The sequence below is a fragment of the Mya arenaria genome, chromosome 4 (genome assembly GCF_026914265.1).
Source record: "Mya arenaria isolate MELC-2E11 chromosome 4, ASM2691426v1".
NCBI lineage: Eukaryota > Metazoa > Mollusca > Bivalvia > Myida > Myidae > Mya > Mya arenaria.
Genome location: NC_069125.1, coordinates 7,856,682 through 7,875,054, shown reverse-complemented (window position 1 = coordinate 7,875,054; position 18,373 = coordinate 7,856,682). Strand labels below are relative to the sequence as shown.

General features: G+C 31.5%; 1 protein-coding gene across 3 annotated transcripts in view; it reads right to left on the bottom strand.

The window, feature by feature from the left end:
* LOC128231234 (uncharacterized) overlaps nucleotides 1-13,015 on the bottom strand; it is a 36,085-nt gene extending 23,070 nt beyond the window's left edge. The window contains exons 1-2 of one of the 3 annotated variants that reach the window (XM_052943775.1): nucleotides 12,854-13,015; nucleotides 10,722-10,830 (exon numbers count right to left, since the gene is read on the bottom strand). In XM_052943775.1, coding sequence (XP_052799735.1) covers nucleotides 10,722-10,791 — 70 coding nt within the window. In that variant the 5' untranslated portion in view covers nucleotides 10,792-10,830; nucleotides 12,854-13,015. Of the gene's footprint in view, nucleotides 1-10,721; nucleotides 10,831-12,186; nucleotides 12,566-12,639; nucleotides 12,783-12,853 lie in introns of those variants that run through there. The other 2 variants (XM_052943772.1, XM_052943773.1) reach the window with 2 other exon arrangements.
* Nucleotides 13,016-18,373: the final 5,358 nt, after the last annotated feature.

Genomic DNA, 18,373 nt, shown 5'->3' with positions numbered 1-18,373 from the left:
TTTTGGAATATTAAAACAATATTATTAATTTCAGTAAATCTTATTTGGGAGTAAGAGTGCGTCTTTAATGAGAATATACTTATTTCTTTCATTGAAAATACCTTAACATGAATAATAAATTACTTCTCCACAAATATATTTTGAAACATTAAAATTCATTGTAGTAATTTTATGTCTTAAGTCTTATCATAAGCTGACACAAAAATGGGACAGTCATCTGAAAGAATTAAAAAAATTCAATCTCGTATGCCAAAATGCGCAACTAGTGTTTTAGTTCGGGATGGCTTCATCTTTTGAGAACTTATCACAAAAACAGATGATTTTGTATGCCATACTGACTATATTCAATTCATGTTAGTTGCAGTGCTTGACAAAAAGACTTATTTTTTAAACTTAAATAAACAAAACCTCAGAATTTCTTGTAAAAGTCAGCAGGTCTGACAGATTTGCCACAAAATCCAGCCAGACCGACAAATTTGCTACAAAATCCCGCCAGATCGACAAAGTGGCCACAAAATCCAGCCAGATCGACAAATTTGCCACTAAATCCAGCCAGACAAACAAATTTGCTACAAAACCCCGCCAAACCAGACACATCTTTATCATACTTACAATACATATAATATTTCATGAAGGTGTTCCGCAGTATTTTTATAAGTTGATAAGAAAACCAGGGGATTTTCCCTAGACTAGGGGTTATTTCATAAATGGCCATTAAGTGCTCATGTGTGGACATTTAGTGCACGTGTGCTCATTCTGGAGGATTTTATGTTAACATTTTTTTTAACTGAAAATCACTGTGTTTGGTTTATATTGAATGTAAATGTATTGTTACAAGCAATCTACATATTTCCGAAATCACACACACAATTTTGATCAAGTTTAGACATAAGGTCCTATTACTTAGAAATATTAGTGGGACATTATGGATTTTTAACAGTCAGGTCTGACAGGTATAATGGTCTCCAGAGCTACAAGTCTTAATGGGTGTAATAATGGGTGTAAATACATTTTTAAAATTGCCCATAACGACATAAAATCAAATTGATGTTCATACTGGTATGATTAAAAAGAATTAAATAGGGCTTAACGTTCTTCTGAGTATTTTTTACCGTTTTATGCTAGCTGTTTTTACTAAGTATTATCTGAGTGTTTTAACACTAGCCGTTTTGACCAAATGTTAAACCGGTTTGTTAAAATTGATTCACTTTCCTACGCAATGTGTCTTACTGTAGGGGGATGTACCCAGTAGCCGCTGTGTAACATTTTTTTTAATGGATTCTATTCAGTGTACATCAATTTACACAAAATTGAAATGTTGCTCACCAGATTTAATCAGGACTAGTAATTTGCTGAGCAACAATTCAATTTTTTGTAACTCCAAGTATATATATGTGCTATAAAAGTTCATTAAACAAAATAGGTCATTCATATTTGTAATTTAATGTACCAGTACACTTTAGAAATTGCATTCAAACACTTAAATGAATGACCCAAGGGTGTACCATACACATAACTAGATTGCATAAGGGTGTAAAATACACTTAAAAGTAAAAGTTATCTGTAGCTCTGCGTCTCTGCTAAAAGCCTGTAGCCAGTTGATTTATTTCCATATTTATAAATTATCTTTTGACCGTCATATTTAAAACATATGCATACGCAAATGAAGCAATATTTGGTCTTTGCTATGTAGAATTAGAGACCAGGAAACATTAGGCCACTGCTGTAAAGTCATAAGTCAAGGATGGACATTAGTTTAAACTTATTTATTTTTACAATGATAGTGAAACAAGCTATTGCAACTTATATTTATCACTCAAGTTGGCACGATGTTGCGCAAGAGTGTGGTCTCGTGTTGTGGGGGTGGGGGGTGGGGTTGAAACCGGATTACCTGAAGAAAACCACTTGTCCGGCTTGGTGACCACTAACCAAACTCACATGCGCCCAGGCCGGTAATTGAACCCGGGTCGCCTTGGTTAGAAGCAAGTGCGCTAACCACTGCGCTAAACAAACAACCATGGATGGACATTGAGAATTATGCTTATTTTACATAAGATGACCTCTGGCATGTTTTTTTTCTGCTGTTGTCAGTTAGGGAAAAGTCGTCATTCAGATAATGAATTAATAAAGAACAAAATGCTTTATTGCTTAATTTTATTCAGACATTGGTTTTATGCAAAACCATTTTAAAAGTTAATGGAGTCTGAGAAATTTAAGAAAAACACTTCTAAAAAATTAATGTTCAGCGCATAGCGTTGGGGGAAATTAGAGCTACAGTCATGTCAAAATGGAGGCTGGGAACTCCTGATTCAAGTACTTTTGCTTTAAGAAACGATCACATAATCAAAATGTAAGTGGCAACTTACAATACTTGGGCTATTAGGCATTACTTGTTTTAAGTATGCTCGATGCATTTTTTTCTAAATGATACAAGTTCTATATTTTTCAAAAATAAAAATACTTATGCAAATCCCTTTAAGGAAAATGTTGCTTGGTAAAATCTACACTTGCTACAACTTCAGTAGATTGGATAAAGGGTTCAAAGGGTTCTAATTATTGATTGGACAACATACTGGATGCCGCCCGCCACTATGCGACAGGTGAAACTATAATACATTCCATTTTTTAAACGGGCTAATAAAAAAATGGAAACGATGTATTTGTTTAAAAAGCTACAAAGAGCCATATTGTTACGGTGAATAAATTCATGAAGTTTGAAGTTAATATTTTCAATTATAAAAAAAATAAAATAATTATGTTGTTTTTTTTAAATAACAAAATATATATATATATCCATATATGCATGCTTCTTGATTAAATATGGAGTTTTATCAGTGAAATAACAACAGTGGAAATATCAATTTGATATTTTAACTGTATTCTTAAGGAGTGAAAATACTTACTTTAAAAAATACTCTTAAAATCCATTGCAGTTATATCCCCTTAATCAAAACTTAAATCACAATCACTTCTGAATCAGAAAATGTTGCCAAAGAAATGATTTGAACTTTAAAAAAGGTTGAATAATTTTTTAAAGATAAAGATTTATTTGAAAATAAAAAAACTTATCCGTTTATAAAAAAATTGTCATGTTTTTCAAACATTTTTTTAAATTTTGAAGCTGAATGTTTGAACATTTGCTTACATACAAAACAAATTACAGACAAAAACTGCTCGAATATAAATAGGATGTAATATCATCGTTCAAATATCTTTTGAACTGTTTGTCATTGTATTACGTAATACAAACTTTCCGGCAAATTCACACAACAACTTACAGATTAAAGATGCACTCTTACTCCAAAATAAGATTTACCACAACTTCTTCAATTATTTTAATATGTCAAAAAGTATGAATAATTGTCAAAAAGTATGGTTCTTATGAAAGATACGGAGTTTAAATGGAAAGAAATGTGCAGAAAACAAGGTATTAAATCCACCTTATGAGACGATAGAAGTTAATGGGCAGGCTGTATGTTCAATCGGTGTCGTAGAGCTTATATGGATCGCTCTTATATAAATTTTCCTCAGGCTACTTTGCCTTATAATTAAAACAAATGATTCGAAAATTAAATGGTGAGTTAAAACATAATCAAAGATTATGCAAATGGTTTATATAAAGTTCAATCACTTAAATGATGAATGGCTTTCTCTTACGGGAGTTTGTTTATTAGCTATGCAAAATACCTGAACCTTTGTCAGCGCACAGATAGCAATGCTCTGTGGCCAACGCAGATGCCAGGTATGAGGCTTACTAGCTTTCTGGCCACCAGCTCCTTTCACAAGACTAGATCGCAATGCTCTATGTATCTGGTGACTTGAATTGGAACGCTAGATAACCCTAGATGCCAAGTTCCTGGTGCCTTTATATCCCACAGATCGCAATTCTCTATGTTCAATACTGCCAGAAGGTCAAGAATCTAATTATTTGCCTTCAAAAGACTATTTCCAGTTTACTGTTTGATGTTACCTTGACGGCGGTCAAACACAGAATGAATCTTTCAGCTGAGCAACGCTCTTATATACTCCCCGGGCGGACGAGTTTATTATTAACATTATATTTTGTAAAACGGATATATTCCACTTTGTGAAAACTCGAAGGGATACAAATTTATTTTTACTAATATTCTTTATGAAAACAACTACCCGTTAATAAATAATGTTTAACATGATAACTTATATTATTATTGTCACTAATAAAATATTTGTATGGAATAAATAAGTCTGAAATATAAAACTAACCTTTGAAAAACACCGCCAGACACTTAACTTTGTTAATTCAAATGGCTAATATATAACAAAGGGCAGTAATCGTGCAAATATGCGGCTACGCTACGGATGATCACAGTTGATCTTTTAGCACTCACCAATCATTTAATATTTTTGCCTTTTCAGCTACTAAATACATGATCATAATCTTGTTATTAGTAATTAACATTTGTCATAAATGCATTATTTAGTAAGTAGATAAAAGGTTTATCACTCAAAATTTATGTTTGTTATACATGTGTTTGTATTGATTTTGAAAAAGAGTGTCACTTTAACTGATGATAAAAGATACCCGACCCACACCTCAAAATTTGTCAACATCCTAGCATGGTCCTCACCAGTCCTGGAAAAAGACCCGTCTCCAAGCGAATCAGACGGGGCTAATTAGAGATGACTGAATAACCATCAGACGGGGCTAGTTAGAGATGACTGAATAACCATCAGGCGGGGCTAGTTAGAGATGACTGAATACCCATGTATCATGAAAAAAACTCTAAAACTTAGAAAAATGTTTTTATCCAATGATGATCCACAATTGTTTTGCTTACACCTTCGACCTTTCAAATTTTCATTCAATAAATGGCGGTGTAGTAATTTGGTGCTGTATTCATTACCTGTTTAATCTTATTGTGCTTTCCTAATTTTTTAAAACATTGATGCGCTATTAAAACTTCAATGATTAATGATAATAAAATGTTTGCGCTAATTCACTGAAGGAAAATTCCCGTGAACATATTTGACGCCTTAGGATTCTGAGGAGGTTTCCATATAGACGTAATGTGATAAGTAGGCAAGCCTCTTACCGCCATGTATTTTTTACAAATCAACATGGGGTGAAAGAATTTGATAGAGGGTGACACCTACAAATTTTTGTGAAATTATTTTCAGATCAGGCCAACAGATTCTTAGAAGATTTTCAAAGTTTTCCATATGGTCATCTGTACAGGAAAGTAGTCCCGCCCTTGGCGAGCAAGTCTTATTTAGAATCAACATGGGGCCTAAAAAAAATAAATTGTTTGGTTAGGGTTACATCCTTTTCAAAAATATGTAGGGTAGGTAGGCTTTTTATTTATTTTATTTTTTTTATTTTTTATTAGGCTTTATATAAGAATGTCATTTTCATCATTGGAGGATGGTGTTAAAGTTATCTTTTATATAAGCAATTAAGGTTTTAAACTACATATTGAAAAGCAAAAAAAAAAAAGATTTATTTTTTCAATTTTTTTTTCAAACTGACTATAAAAACGTTAGGGTCGGCGCCTATTCCGTAGGTAGGGTCGGGTAACCCGAACCAAATGTAATTTTTTTTAGGCCTGGGGTGAAGGAATTTTAAGAGGGTTGTCAAATTATTTAAAAATGGCCTTAAGAGATTCTGAAAAGATTTTCAAAGTTTTCCATACAGACATTTAGTAAAAAGTAGCTCCACCCCCTGGCAGGCATGTTTTTTTTTTATGAATCAACAGTGCCTTAAGGAATTTTATAGAAGGTTGTCATTAGAACATTTCTGTGAAAATATGGTGAAAACAGGCAAACGATTTCTGAGATGATTTTTTAATTTTTTCCCTTTTGGATGCCATGGCAACCACAGTTCTGTATTGAACCACTTTCATTGAAGGAATCTGTTAGAGGACCACCCAAAAAACATTCCTGTGAAGTTTGGATGAAATTGTCCCAGTGGTTTAGAGGTAAAGTTGTTTGAAGAAAGGCATTGGTGACGGACAGCCGTAACGACAGACAATCACCCTATCACAATAGCTTACGCTGAGCACTTTGTGCTCAGGGGAGCTAAAAATTAAAATATAAAGCCTGTTTAGGGGCATAAGGTATAAGCGCCAAAATGACACTGAAATGGAGACAAAATTGTACACACACCACAAAACACAATAAACAAATGATATACGCATCAAAATAGATTTGCCACTGCATGATCGTACATTGTATTCCTGCCTTTAGTTCACTGGGGTTAAACTAGTCTACATGGCCAAGACCCCACACGTATTCCCAACATTTATCAATAATTACGAATTAAAAATATAATCCTCAACAGAGTCAGCATCAACTTGAAAACAATGAAGAAAAGAAGTAAAACTAATGAACTATTAAAAGTAATTTCAAGTACTCAACATTCTGATACAGACTTGCAAACAAATGAATCAAGAAACCACAAGTGCTAACTCTTAAAAAGTACTTTTAATGCAGTCATTCAAAGACAGCCATACCTCGCCTTACTCAAGGTTTATAGTATGCCTTCATATTATAGTCTTATATTGAATGATTAATGTACAAACCAGGAAGAAAAAGAAAGTGAAAGTATAAATGCTGTCAAATATAATTATGATATAAAGATATCAAAATGAAATGAATCAAAGTTATTTATGAATAGTCTCTTATATAAATATAAGGTGGCATTGGGTTGCTTCAATCAATTAAAGTTACAGAGTTGAGATCAACATAATCTCCCTCCCCACTCCTGAACGAATACCTGTTTCCGGTAACATGCCAGAAAAAAATAGGGCTGGTAGGTCAAATTTTTTTTATAGTTTGGAATTCATATAACAGGATCTGTTGCATCGGATTAACTATCTTATATATAATAAGCCTTTAATAATTTACAAGAAGTCAGAAAAATAGCATTGTTATTAATGTCTGAAATTATTACCAGTATCTTTCCTTCGAGTAATTAGCCCATAGTAGACATGTCACTCCCTTTGTCTTTTAGCTGAGCAGGGGTAGGGACAAGGTGAAATGTTCACCAAACTCTGCTCTAAAGTTAAATGCTGTTGAGAAAATATCTCAGGCAAAATGCAGACATTTTATGACATATTGATGGAGCCATTTTGTTTTCCTATTGACAAAGCGTCTCAGTGATACAGATCAGGAATGAACGCAATGGACCTGGGACCAGAGACACCGTCACAACAAAAATAATGACGATGTATTTAATTTGTTATTTTTTTTATGTTTTAATATGCCTATAAAAAGATAAGGGTCGGCGAGGGAAAAAATAGGGTCAGTTACCGGAAACACAGGTATTTTTTGCAGTGGCTTTAGAATTTTTTTTATCAAATACTAAATGTATCATGAAATAGAATACTGTACAACCTAGGTTCAAATAAAAGTAAAAAAAGTAAATAAGCCGGTCAGTACGTGTAAGAGGGATGCTCCAAAATGACAGACTTTTTCAATAGAATCCTCATTTTTATAGCTAATCTATGATAATATACATCATTAGAAGCAGGAGTCCTTATAGAGTACACTGATAAAATACATCGAAGATGAAATGATATAAGTAATATTTAAATCACAATAATTATACCCAGCGCAGTCCAAGTCCATGGTAATTTGATCAAATATATATTATATAATTTAAAATACAATTAATTCCATGAAAATACTAGAAACTGGGACAAGTTTCAGGAAAATTTAACTGGTAAAATTTGGAATCATTTGGATGATTAATATATAACTTACCCCATGTTTGTGGTTTACAAACATTTTGATTAAATATTCTTGACGTCATTGATAATTGAGAATTATATACATGGTCACTATTTTATAATATTTTACCATTGTTATAGACTTAAAAAACACAGATGAATTTTTTTTTAAATTTATTTATAAAAATTTTTATATGCTAGATTTATAAACCAATAAAATGATCAATATTTAATGAGATCCTACTTTCAGCAATTAGCATAGCGCTTATAATGGAAAAGGGTTCATGTCTAAAACCGTAAACTTTTGTTAATAAGCTAAGGACATACTTTTATATTGATACATACAAAAAAATATTGTAGAATTTCTATTTCTATTTAAACCCCCAGTAAATTTACATTTTACTGACTGTTCTAAGGCGGTACCTAACAATACTTGATAATACTCCTAGTTTTTTTATATATTGTATATGGAGTGTGTTGTTTGTGGAGTTTTGTGTTCCATGTTCCTGGTTTGTGATTGTTTGTTTTTGTGTTCTATGTTTTTGGCGTTGACCCTTTGCAATTAAACTGGGTTTATGTTTAAACTTTCGACTAGTGTATTTGTTTCTGTTACAGTTTTGCATATAGATATTGTGATTGAAAAATGTTTTCATTTTATTGCACATACAAGTAAGCAGAAATACAGTGAATGTTTGCAACATCGAGATTTTGATACCAAGGTGCGCTAGACAGTGTTTTAAGACTGTATTTAACATTCTGTAATCAAATATTGGCGAGGATGGAAGGTTAAAAAAATTGCTCAGCATAAATTATAGTGAAAATATAAAGCTCTGATATGCGAAATAATGTTAAGTGCTTGATAGAAGTAAAGGTAAAGTGTTGAGAAAATCTACGTCATTTTGGATCTTTCCTCGTACATGGAGGGACAATTGTAATTTTACGTAGCTTTTTTGAAACATTGCCATAGAAATTAGGATGAATAATACCATAACCGATCAGTTATTTAGTACTGTAATTGTATTTACGAAGTATGTTGTATTTTATGCTTAATAAAGAAATTTAAAAAGGTTTTCCTTAATTTGTAAGATATCTAATACCTTGATTTAGCAGTTTAGCTGTAATTAATCTACTGTTGCAACGACAATTATCCTTATTCAAACAGAACATATTTTCAAGTAAATCATTATTTTCCAAACATCTCGTAAAATTGTCTGGCAGACATTTACTATGAAATAACTAATTTGCTGCTATTTGATTGGAGGATACATGCTTTATTTAGTCATTAACATGTCACAACATGGGGCCTTCTGCTATATAACAAATCAGGTCATCCATGCTTATTTCAATCACTTATTAAGTCTTTAAACTTAAGTTTACTTATCCTCATCTGAATTATGATTAGGCCTAAAAGGACAACTGACCCTACCTTTGAAATAGGGGCCTACCCTACCGTTTTAAAGTCCATTGTAAAAAAAACAAAACGAAAACCCATGGCCATTTGCCATCAAAAACAAACTAGGATGTATGCTAGTACATCAGTTGAAGTAGTTAGTAGAATTTTAAATTATAGTATTAATTGAAGTCTTTTAAGGTGTATCTTGTATTATTATGTTTCATATGATTACCCATGAAGTGTATTATTGCAAAGACAATCAAATCTCCCAAAAAAAAGACATGAACTTTAACTGTGTAATTAAAATAAACATGCAATCTTCTTGCACTGTAGTTAAATGTTAAGATATCTGTTATAGGAAACCGAACACATTCATCCAAGGTTGTTTTCAATAGAAAATGGGCAAGGTGTTCAAAGGCCTCGACTCTTTTCGGCTGACATGTTTTTTTTTTTCAGTTTCTTTATTTGTCAAAGGGGCCATCATTTATTATTATTATTAGGGAAAACAGCAACACGTTATTGTGGCCATGTTCTTTTTACAAATTAAGAACAGTTGAATAACTTTGAATAATAGAGCAGCGTTGCTTTAATTTTCCTGTTACAGTGCATGTTGCTATGACAACTAGAATTCTGCATGGAAGCATAAAGAAAGTCATTTATTTAACAATTGTTGATAATGAGAGACAACAGGCTATCATAATAGCTTACCTCCATAATGCACAAGTGAGATAAAGGTTGGGTCATTGATCTTTGCCGAGAAGATTTCATGTTCTTGCTATAGCGCTACAAGGCTAATTTAACCCATAATCTGGGACGTTATTTTTTTCTTTTTAAGTGCAATATTTTTCAGTTGTTTGTAATGAGGCAACTTTAAATATCATTCGATGAAGTTAAGTCAACATACTTTGGCTGGGCATTTTTAACATTTGGTAACAACAGACTTGGTGGACATATTTTCCACAACCTTAAAGGGAAGGGGGTCAGAGCCTTTTTTTTATTGGAAGAAATGTCATTCTGACTAAAATGAAAAATTTCCTCAAGAAATTCAACAAGGCAACTTCTAGAAACATATTTTAAGAGGCAGTGATATGATTGGTTCCTTTCAGAAAGGATAAATTCTTCCACATATTTTTTTTACTCAAAGGCTTTCTTGAAAGACATATTGTGAATTTTCTTATTTACATATGTGAAAAAGCAATTTATTATAAAATTAGGAATAAGGTTGAATTTTGGCCCCAAATTGGTCAGAAAATTGACAACACTGCATACATCCATTCACTCCGAACGCTTCATGTCGAGGCTAGCTAAAGAGATCCGCAGAAAACAGCAAAATACATTTTTACAAAAGGGTAATACTGACTTAAGTAATTGCAAGCCGAATTTTCAGTTTTAGTTGCACAATGGGCATTTATTTTAACTCAACAAATATAATAACTAAGAATGATAAGACTCGCTACATTTGAATAGAATCCAATTAACAAGATAATCAAAAAAATGACAACATTTCCAGTATTCATTACGGATAAACTAACCCTACAAAAACATCTTTAATTTATGAAAGTAGAAAACAAGGTTTTCAATTCTTAAACTTTAGCTTACCGTTGTACTTATTAAATACACACCTGACTCATCCCGACTGATAGTAGAGTAGTAGTTCATCACACTCTGCTGTTCGACCGATTCAGATGCCATTTTCCTGGTTATCTTCTTCGTCAACGGCTGAGCCTTCTTCTGTAAAAGGAATATCGGAAATATTATTCATTATTATTGACTTTCAACAAGAAGATGTATCGATGTTAGACCCATCTATGAGTGTTTTAAGATACACATAGTTTGATATGAATGCAGAAACAAAGACTGAGCATATGTTATAAATGCTTTTGAAATATTCAAGAACAGATTTATAATTAATGGAAAGAGCATTTACATACATACACATTCTGTAAGAAACACAAAATACATAAAAAGAATAAAACAGCATCCTTAGCTTAACCAAATCTGTTCATTGACAGCTTTGGTAGCTAGAGCACTGTTGATGCCATACCCCCTTTCACCTCCTTAAGTCTCGTCTATGTACATACATGTTTATATATGCATTTGTAAAGTGCTTTGCAATGCTTTCGAAGGAGTTGGATAATATCAGAATCTGCCAAGTATTTTAGTGTTAAAACATTTACAAAACTCATACATATTCCCAACAGAATATTCGCAGCCCTTGACCAAATTACATCCTTTAATGCTTTCAAGTACTTTGAAAAACTCTAAAATTTATGGCACTTAATAACAAAATAAATCTTAAACACATTGGACATCTTATTAAATTAAAATACACTTCAATTTTCACCAACCTAGTATGCTTAAATGAGCTCAGTCACTACTAATAATCATTTAAACTTAAAGGCATAACTTCAATGTATTTCAATTTATGCAGATTTGTGATTTATTCCGTTAACTGAAGTATGGCTAAAAAAGGTTCAATAAGTCATAGAAAGCATATTCCATTTAAACCGGCCCTATCAAGAAAACTGCAAAATGAAGTGTAATGATATTTAATAGAATCATAAGGTTGTCCTTGATTGACAACAACTAAAATGTACATATGTACGGCCGGAACATGGATCAAGGTAAAACTTACTAATGTGCTAAATTTAACATGCTTTAGCGGACAACTGGAATATTGTGCACCGAAAAATATCAGATTAATACAGAACTGATGGTCACTGAGGTTCTATTCAATTAAAAAATGATAAACCAGTTAATAAATAAACATCACCTGTATCTTGTATTTTAACTATCAACATGAACAAATAAATGACTTTTAAAAGACTGATATAAATATAAATGCATTTGAACAATCTTAGCAACAATAAAATAATTAAAACACAATGCAATGAAAACACTTTTTTTCTAAAGATATATATGCTTTTACCTTTTCCAACATATATCAGGTTCAATTAAAATGTGCCTCTGAAACGCACGAAAGATTGGTTAAAGCAATTCTACCCAAATGTATATTTAGAAAAACAAATGTCACGATCAATAAATAACTATAATTTATCAAACTATTGTTTGTTTAAAAGTACTTACCATCGCTTGACAACACGCTATCGTGTAGTACACGATTTGATTTTATCCGGTCGTGTGTATTTGGTATCATAAATAGATCGCTACATGTACATACAGAGTACATTGGATTGGGGCCCGCATGGCGCTTAAGTAAAACACGCTCTATACTACATCGAAAACTAATCAATACACAAAGAAAAGGTAAACAATGTTGACAATTATCAATTGCATACATCACGGTTTATATAAACTCCAAATCCATTCACATAAATAGATTATTTATTTCATATTTTAAAGCTGTTTTCAATGTCATGACATTAAATATTTTCCTTGTTTTGCATGTAAACAGCGGTATGCCTGAGTGAACTTTCATTCCTGTTCTACGAAAATAGATAAAAACTATTGACTTATATAACAGTATATGAACGAAGTTTTATTTATATGTCGATTTCAATCATATAAAACATCATTTACCTGTCGATCCATGCTGATAATAAATCAAGTTAATGCTTTTTAAAGCTTATATCTTCATGTGTGTAGTCTGCATCCCGTCTGTATGAAAGAGCCACAACCATAATGGCGGTCACAGGGTTTCAACCAACCAGTGACGTCATTGCTACAAACGAGTTACTAATGGGCAAAATACACACGCTTCTTAACACAAAATTCAAAGAAATTTTACACTTACCGGTTGAAGCCCGAAAGTAGCTGTCCGTTTGTAATGAAATCTTAAATTTAATTAGCAGGTTTATGGTCCTTTATTGTGCAAAAGAGTTTACAAAAGTTTTGACAGTTTAACCGTGTATTAACAGGCTCGCTCGCAGTACTAAATGTATGCGGGCATGTTTAACTCTTGTCTTTGCCAGACGTTAAGTGATAAAATGGGAGTATTTTGAACAGCAGAATACCACTGGGACAATTTGCATGTCAATCAGAATGGTATACATACGCGCGCAGTCACCATTGTTCTTGCAAGGCGTTGTGTAACTATTAAGACTGTCTGATCCTGGTCATGCCACTATGGCATGGCCAAAAGACATGTATTATATAGTTTGTTTGCAACTATGTCAATGACGGCGAAATTGTCAAAGATATTTATATTTTATCATGTGTTATTTGGAGCTTTTTGAAGCTTTTGATTTCGGAACAGAAATTATAAATATATATTTATAATGTTGCTGATTAAACTATTTTAACTGTTAGTTTACCTAGATCATCATGCTAAAAACAAAGTTCTAACCAACTTGGGACGTGACCTACACACACAAATATATAACAATAACCATATAATGTGGAAACATTTTATATCTTGATAATAATGCATGAATACATACACATATAGATACGTGTATACAACATAGAGAGATACATTTTAAACCTGATTCTAGTGGCAAAAGTTCTCAATATTTTTAAGTTACTTCATGTATTTGTAATGAAGTATCATTTTTTTTTAATTTAAGATTATTTGTCTGTAAGTTTTTTAGGCAGAAACTCTTTAACCCAACTCGGTCTATCGATACATATATATGTACATTTAAATTAGTCAGTGTTTCTTACGAAATAGCATTTATAATTTCACATATACTATTATTTTCTGTTTAAGTATGTGTCATGAAATTTGTTGGTTTTTATGTTTATTTCCCGTGTTACCGTGAATTGAAATTATAGGAGCAACTACAGGAAATTTAAATTATGACATGTAATATGATGCTGATAACATTGATAATGGTAATGATCATATAAATTATAACTGTATTATGATGCTGATAACATTGATGTTGGTAATGATCATTATAAATTATAGCATTTATCATGATACTGGTAACATTGATAATGGTAATGATCAATATAATTAATACATAGAATTTGTATTTGTCACCATTGTTCACTTTATGCCTCATGGGTCTACGACCTTCTGGTTTATTATAAATAAAACTTGAAACTTAAGACTCATAAATTAATACACACATTATGGTGCTGATAACATTGATAATGGTAATGATAATTAATATGAATTATTATTACATGTATCATGAAAATGGAAACATTGATAATGGTAATGATCAATATTAATTATTACATGCATTATGGTGCTGATAACATTGATAATGTAAATGATCAATATAAGTATTAACTGTATTATGACGCTGATAACATTGATAATGGTAATGATCAACATAAATTATTACATGTATCATGATACTGGTAACATTTATAATGGTAATGATCAACATCAGTTTTAACTGTATTATGACGCTGATAACATTGATAATGGTAATGATCAACATAAATTATTACATGTATTATGATACTGGTAACATTTATAATGGTAATGATCAACATTAGTTTTAACTGTATTGTGACGCTGATAACATTGATAATGGTAATGACCAACATAAATTATTACATGTATTATGATGCTTATAAAATTGATAATGGTAATGATCAACATACATTATTACATGTATCATGATACTGGTAACATTGATAATGGTAATGATCAGTAAAAGTTATAACATGTATTATGACGCTGATAATATTTATAATGGTTATAATCAATATAAATTATACCATGTATTATGATGCTTATAAAATTGAAACTGGTAATGATCAATATACAATGCTTATAGCGATAATGCTGATACTTTAAGATCACGCTGATCACCTTTCTTTTATACAAGGGAAGCACACATACGTCGTAACTGTTTGGTCTTTTGTCTTGAGTGCTGCTAATCCAAGAAACCAAACAGTTTATAAGTTATAATGTAATTGATATATTTCATTTCATTGTGAGAAGTAACATGAACAGGTTATCCAGCTGAATTCGCCGACATCTAAATTTGAAATGTCGGAAAACAAATATCAAGTTTCAAGAATGCCGTTTTGCATAATTATAACCATTGAAATCGTTTCCCCATTTTTCTTGTTGAGTAATCGATATTGTTTTGTTTGCATGCAAATTTTTCACGTATTAATGTAACTGAATACTCGTTATACAAAACCATAAGAAGGCATCTTCACTTCGATTTCAAATGGAATAAAAACGAATCTAGTGAGTTTATACGGATGATGAGTAATTTTATATAGTTAAGTTTTGCTTAAATCAACCATAAGAAGGGAGATTTTTACCTCTCTAAAAACGGACACCATATGAATTCTGATCTTGAAGTGAAGTGCAAAAACTTAGAGCATATTTATGCTATGATAGATAAACGTATGGTATTATTATATATCTGAATGTTTTATCATCTTTTGTTTTTTCATTAAAATAGTGGTTTAAAAATATAACAACATTACGTATATAAACTATTGAACACTTTTATTTTTTTTATTTTATGCTTTAATATTGGCTGATATTTTCAGCAATTTATTACATCTTTATTTTTTTGTCAAAACTTTTCACAATAAAAACATTTTTATAAGTTAACCTCAATATGGTATTAATTTTGTAATTTAAAACATAATATCTAAAATCAATTATTTCATGCAGGACCAACATTTTATCCAAGCAAACTTCCTCTTTCCGTATTGGCCAAACTTTTAAGATAAAGCCTGCTTTATTTTCCGTTTTGGGCCAGGTTTTTCTTAATTGTAATACAGTATTTCCCTGTCTCTTTTATCAATTTTCATACTGGCTCCTTTTTCTAAATTATTGGCTTTATAGCTCTGATTCAGTTGGACAAAACAGTCTAATAAAGATATAGAACAATATATTTTCAAATTGTAATCACTTTTAAACGTTATACCCAAATATCCAAGAGACTATATGTGCGGTGAATTGAAAATCACAGGGATCACAAGGATATGAGGAAATAAATTTGAAGTTCAATCAAATAGTTATCATCGTTTTTGCTGTATAAAATGATATGAGACAGAATTATCCCAGTTTCTTGAATCGAATACTGCTATGATCTATTCAATTGACGTATTTTAAATGTATTTAAAATAGTTTTTTGTCGTTTTGTCGTGTGTCCCTAAACAGGGGTTATTTTTTAAATCTCGACTACTGGGCTTGTAGCTGTAGTTTTCATTGTATTATTAATGAAATATTTACAACCAGAAAATCATTTTGTTTAAAAAAGGCTAACGACATGATTTTAAAAACAACAACAATAACAGAATCCATCATTTTATACTTTGTACCATACTTATATCTAGATGAAAGCAATCTCATGCAACGTGCGTACATGTTTGGCTGTTATAACATTGTCTTTCGTTATAAATTAATAATATTCGTTTGGTTGACTCGTACTCGTTGTAAGATTCAATTATACAATGAAGAATATAGGGACAAGCCCAGTTTTGTACAATTCAAATTAAACCCTGTACAAACCTTATACACAAACACTAAACCCAATACACACATGTTTACGTAATTATTACTTGCAAAACATAGAGTTTGCTTTTATCCCGTGCTATACGTTATATCCGGTTTAAAAAGAAAACCATCAGGTATATTTCTGTATTACACATGTGTAAATATAACCATAGCAGCTTAAAACGGAGATAAGTGTACCAGTCGTCTCCGTAACCACAAATTACGCCTCAACATGTTATATGTTTAAATATGAAACATTAATTGTTTAATTGGTAATATTTCAGCAAGTGCTAAGACTTGCATAAAGAAGTTCATTTTCCATTTAAGTCATAAGAGGTAAACATAATATATCCTCATGATTTCATGACCTTTTCTGTATTTAAACAGGAGTTCACGTCATGATAATATTACGCAATTATGACGTCATGTTTTCAAGCAGATGTGACTTCACCATTTAAAAGAAAGCAATAAATGGATAGTGATCATGCTGTGATTCCTACTAGATATTCATTCTCCATGATCGCAATTAAAACGATCGGATACATATTTTGTTTTAAATTCGCCCGGGTACTACATTTCTGCAAGTCCGTGTTCTTATTTCTTAACGGTAAAAAGCATGTGGTTAAAAGAATCTGTTACATGATACAACGTCCAGCAAATACATAAGTAAGCTCGCTAAAGGCTTCTTCCTAACACGCTTCCTGGTAGGTTCAATAAAAAGTGTGTATAATATGACGTTCGAGTGGTGACAGATCCTTTAAAATTAAGTATGAACACTCTTGAAATTGTCGCTTTAAATGTTTCAATTCCTTTTTGTTAAAGTAAACAATCATCAGTTTAAAACAATCAAAATGATTATATCAACTATTTTTCAAGTTTGTATCTGTATTTAGACCGTAGATAGACCATGGTAAATAGAGGTCTGGTTTGAATGAAAAGGGTATACAATACACTAAGGAACGGCGTCTTGTAATATTATACTTAGCAATTATATTGTATAAAGCTTTCATTGCGCCAGCTGCACAATGTGCAGACAGTTTCTCTAATAGATATTACCTTTTTTACAAGGTATATCCTGTTTATTGAAAGTTTACAATATCTTTTTTGTTTGTCGATACGCGCTACAATATGCCACAACATAAACATGTCAAGGACAGTGTAATTTAGCATAAAGTAAACGCCTGTGCAGAAATAAACAGTTAAGAAATTATTTACAATAAATAAATAGAAGAATAGAAAAGAGTTATGGCGTAATAGCATTATTTTTTAACATAACTTTGATTCACTAAATATTTGGCATGTTAAGGTAGGAAATATATATCATTTAACGTTATTTTAACATAATACTCATGATATCATCATATATTCTGTTTTCTTTTCGTATTCAAAAATATACAGTCAGGAAAAATGTCTATATCTGTTGAACATACGCTGAAGGATATCTTCATTGATTGCTTATATCAGCAGACGGTAAATGTATATAATGAGCTCATCATGAACCGGTCATGCAAGGTTATTCGCCTCTAAATGTAGCTAGAAATAGTGCAACACGAGGATGATTTATGCTGAAAGTATGGTAAAGAATGTGATGGTATATGTTAAACAAACTGTTGTTGTACATATAGAGAGCATATTTCTGTGTTCTACTTATTTATATATGTATTTGAAATGAGAAACATGAAGTGCATGCGATCTTGGTCTGTAAGTGGTGTTTGTATTGGTGTGTCTTTGTACGTTTCTGTCGCTTTTTCATTGTCGTTGTGGCCGTTGCTATTTTTTTTATTTTTCGACTACTGGGCTTGTCCCTGTAGTTTTCTTATATTATTGACTCACATATTACTATTAATGCACAAATTATGTGTAAAGGCAGTAAATGGAATATCTTATCAC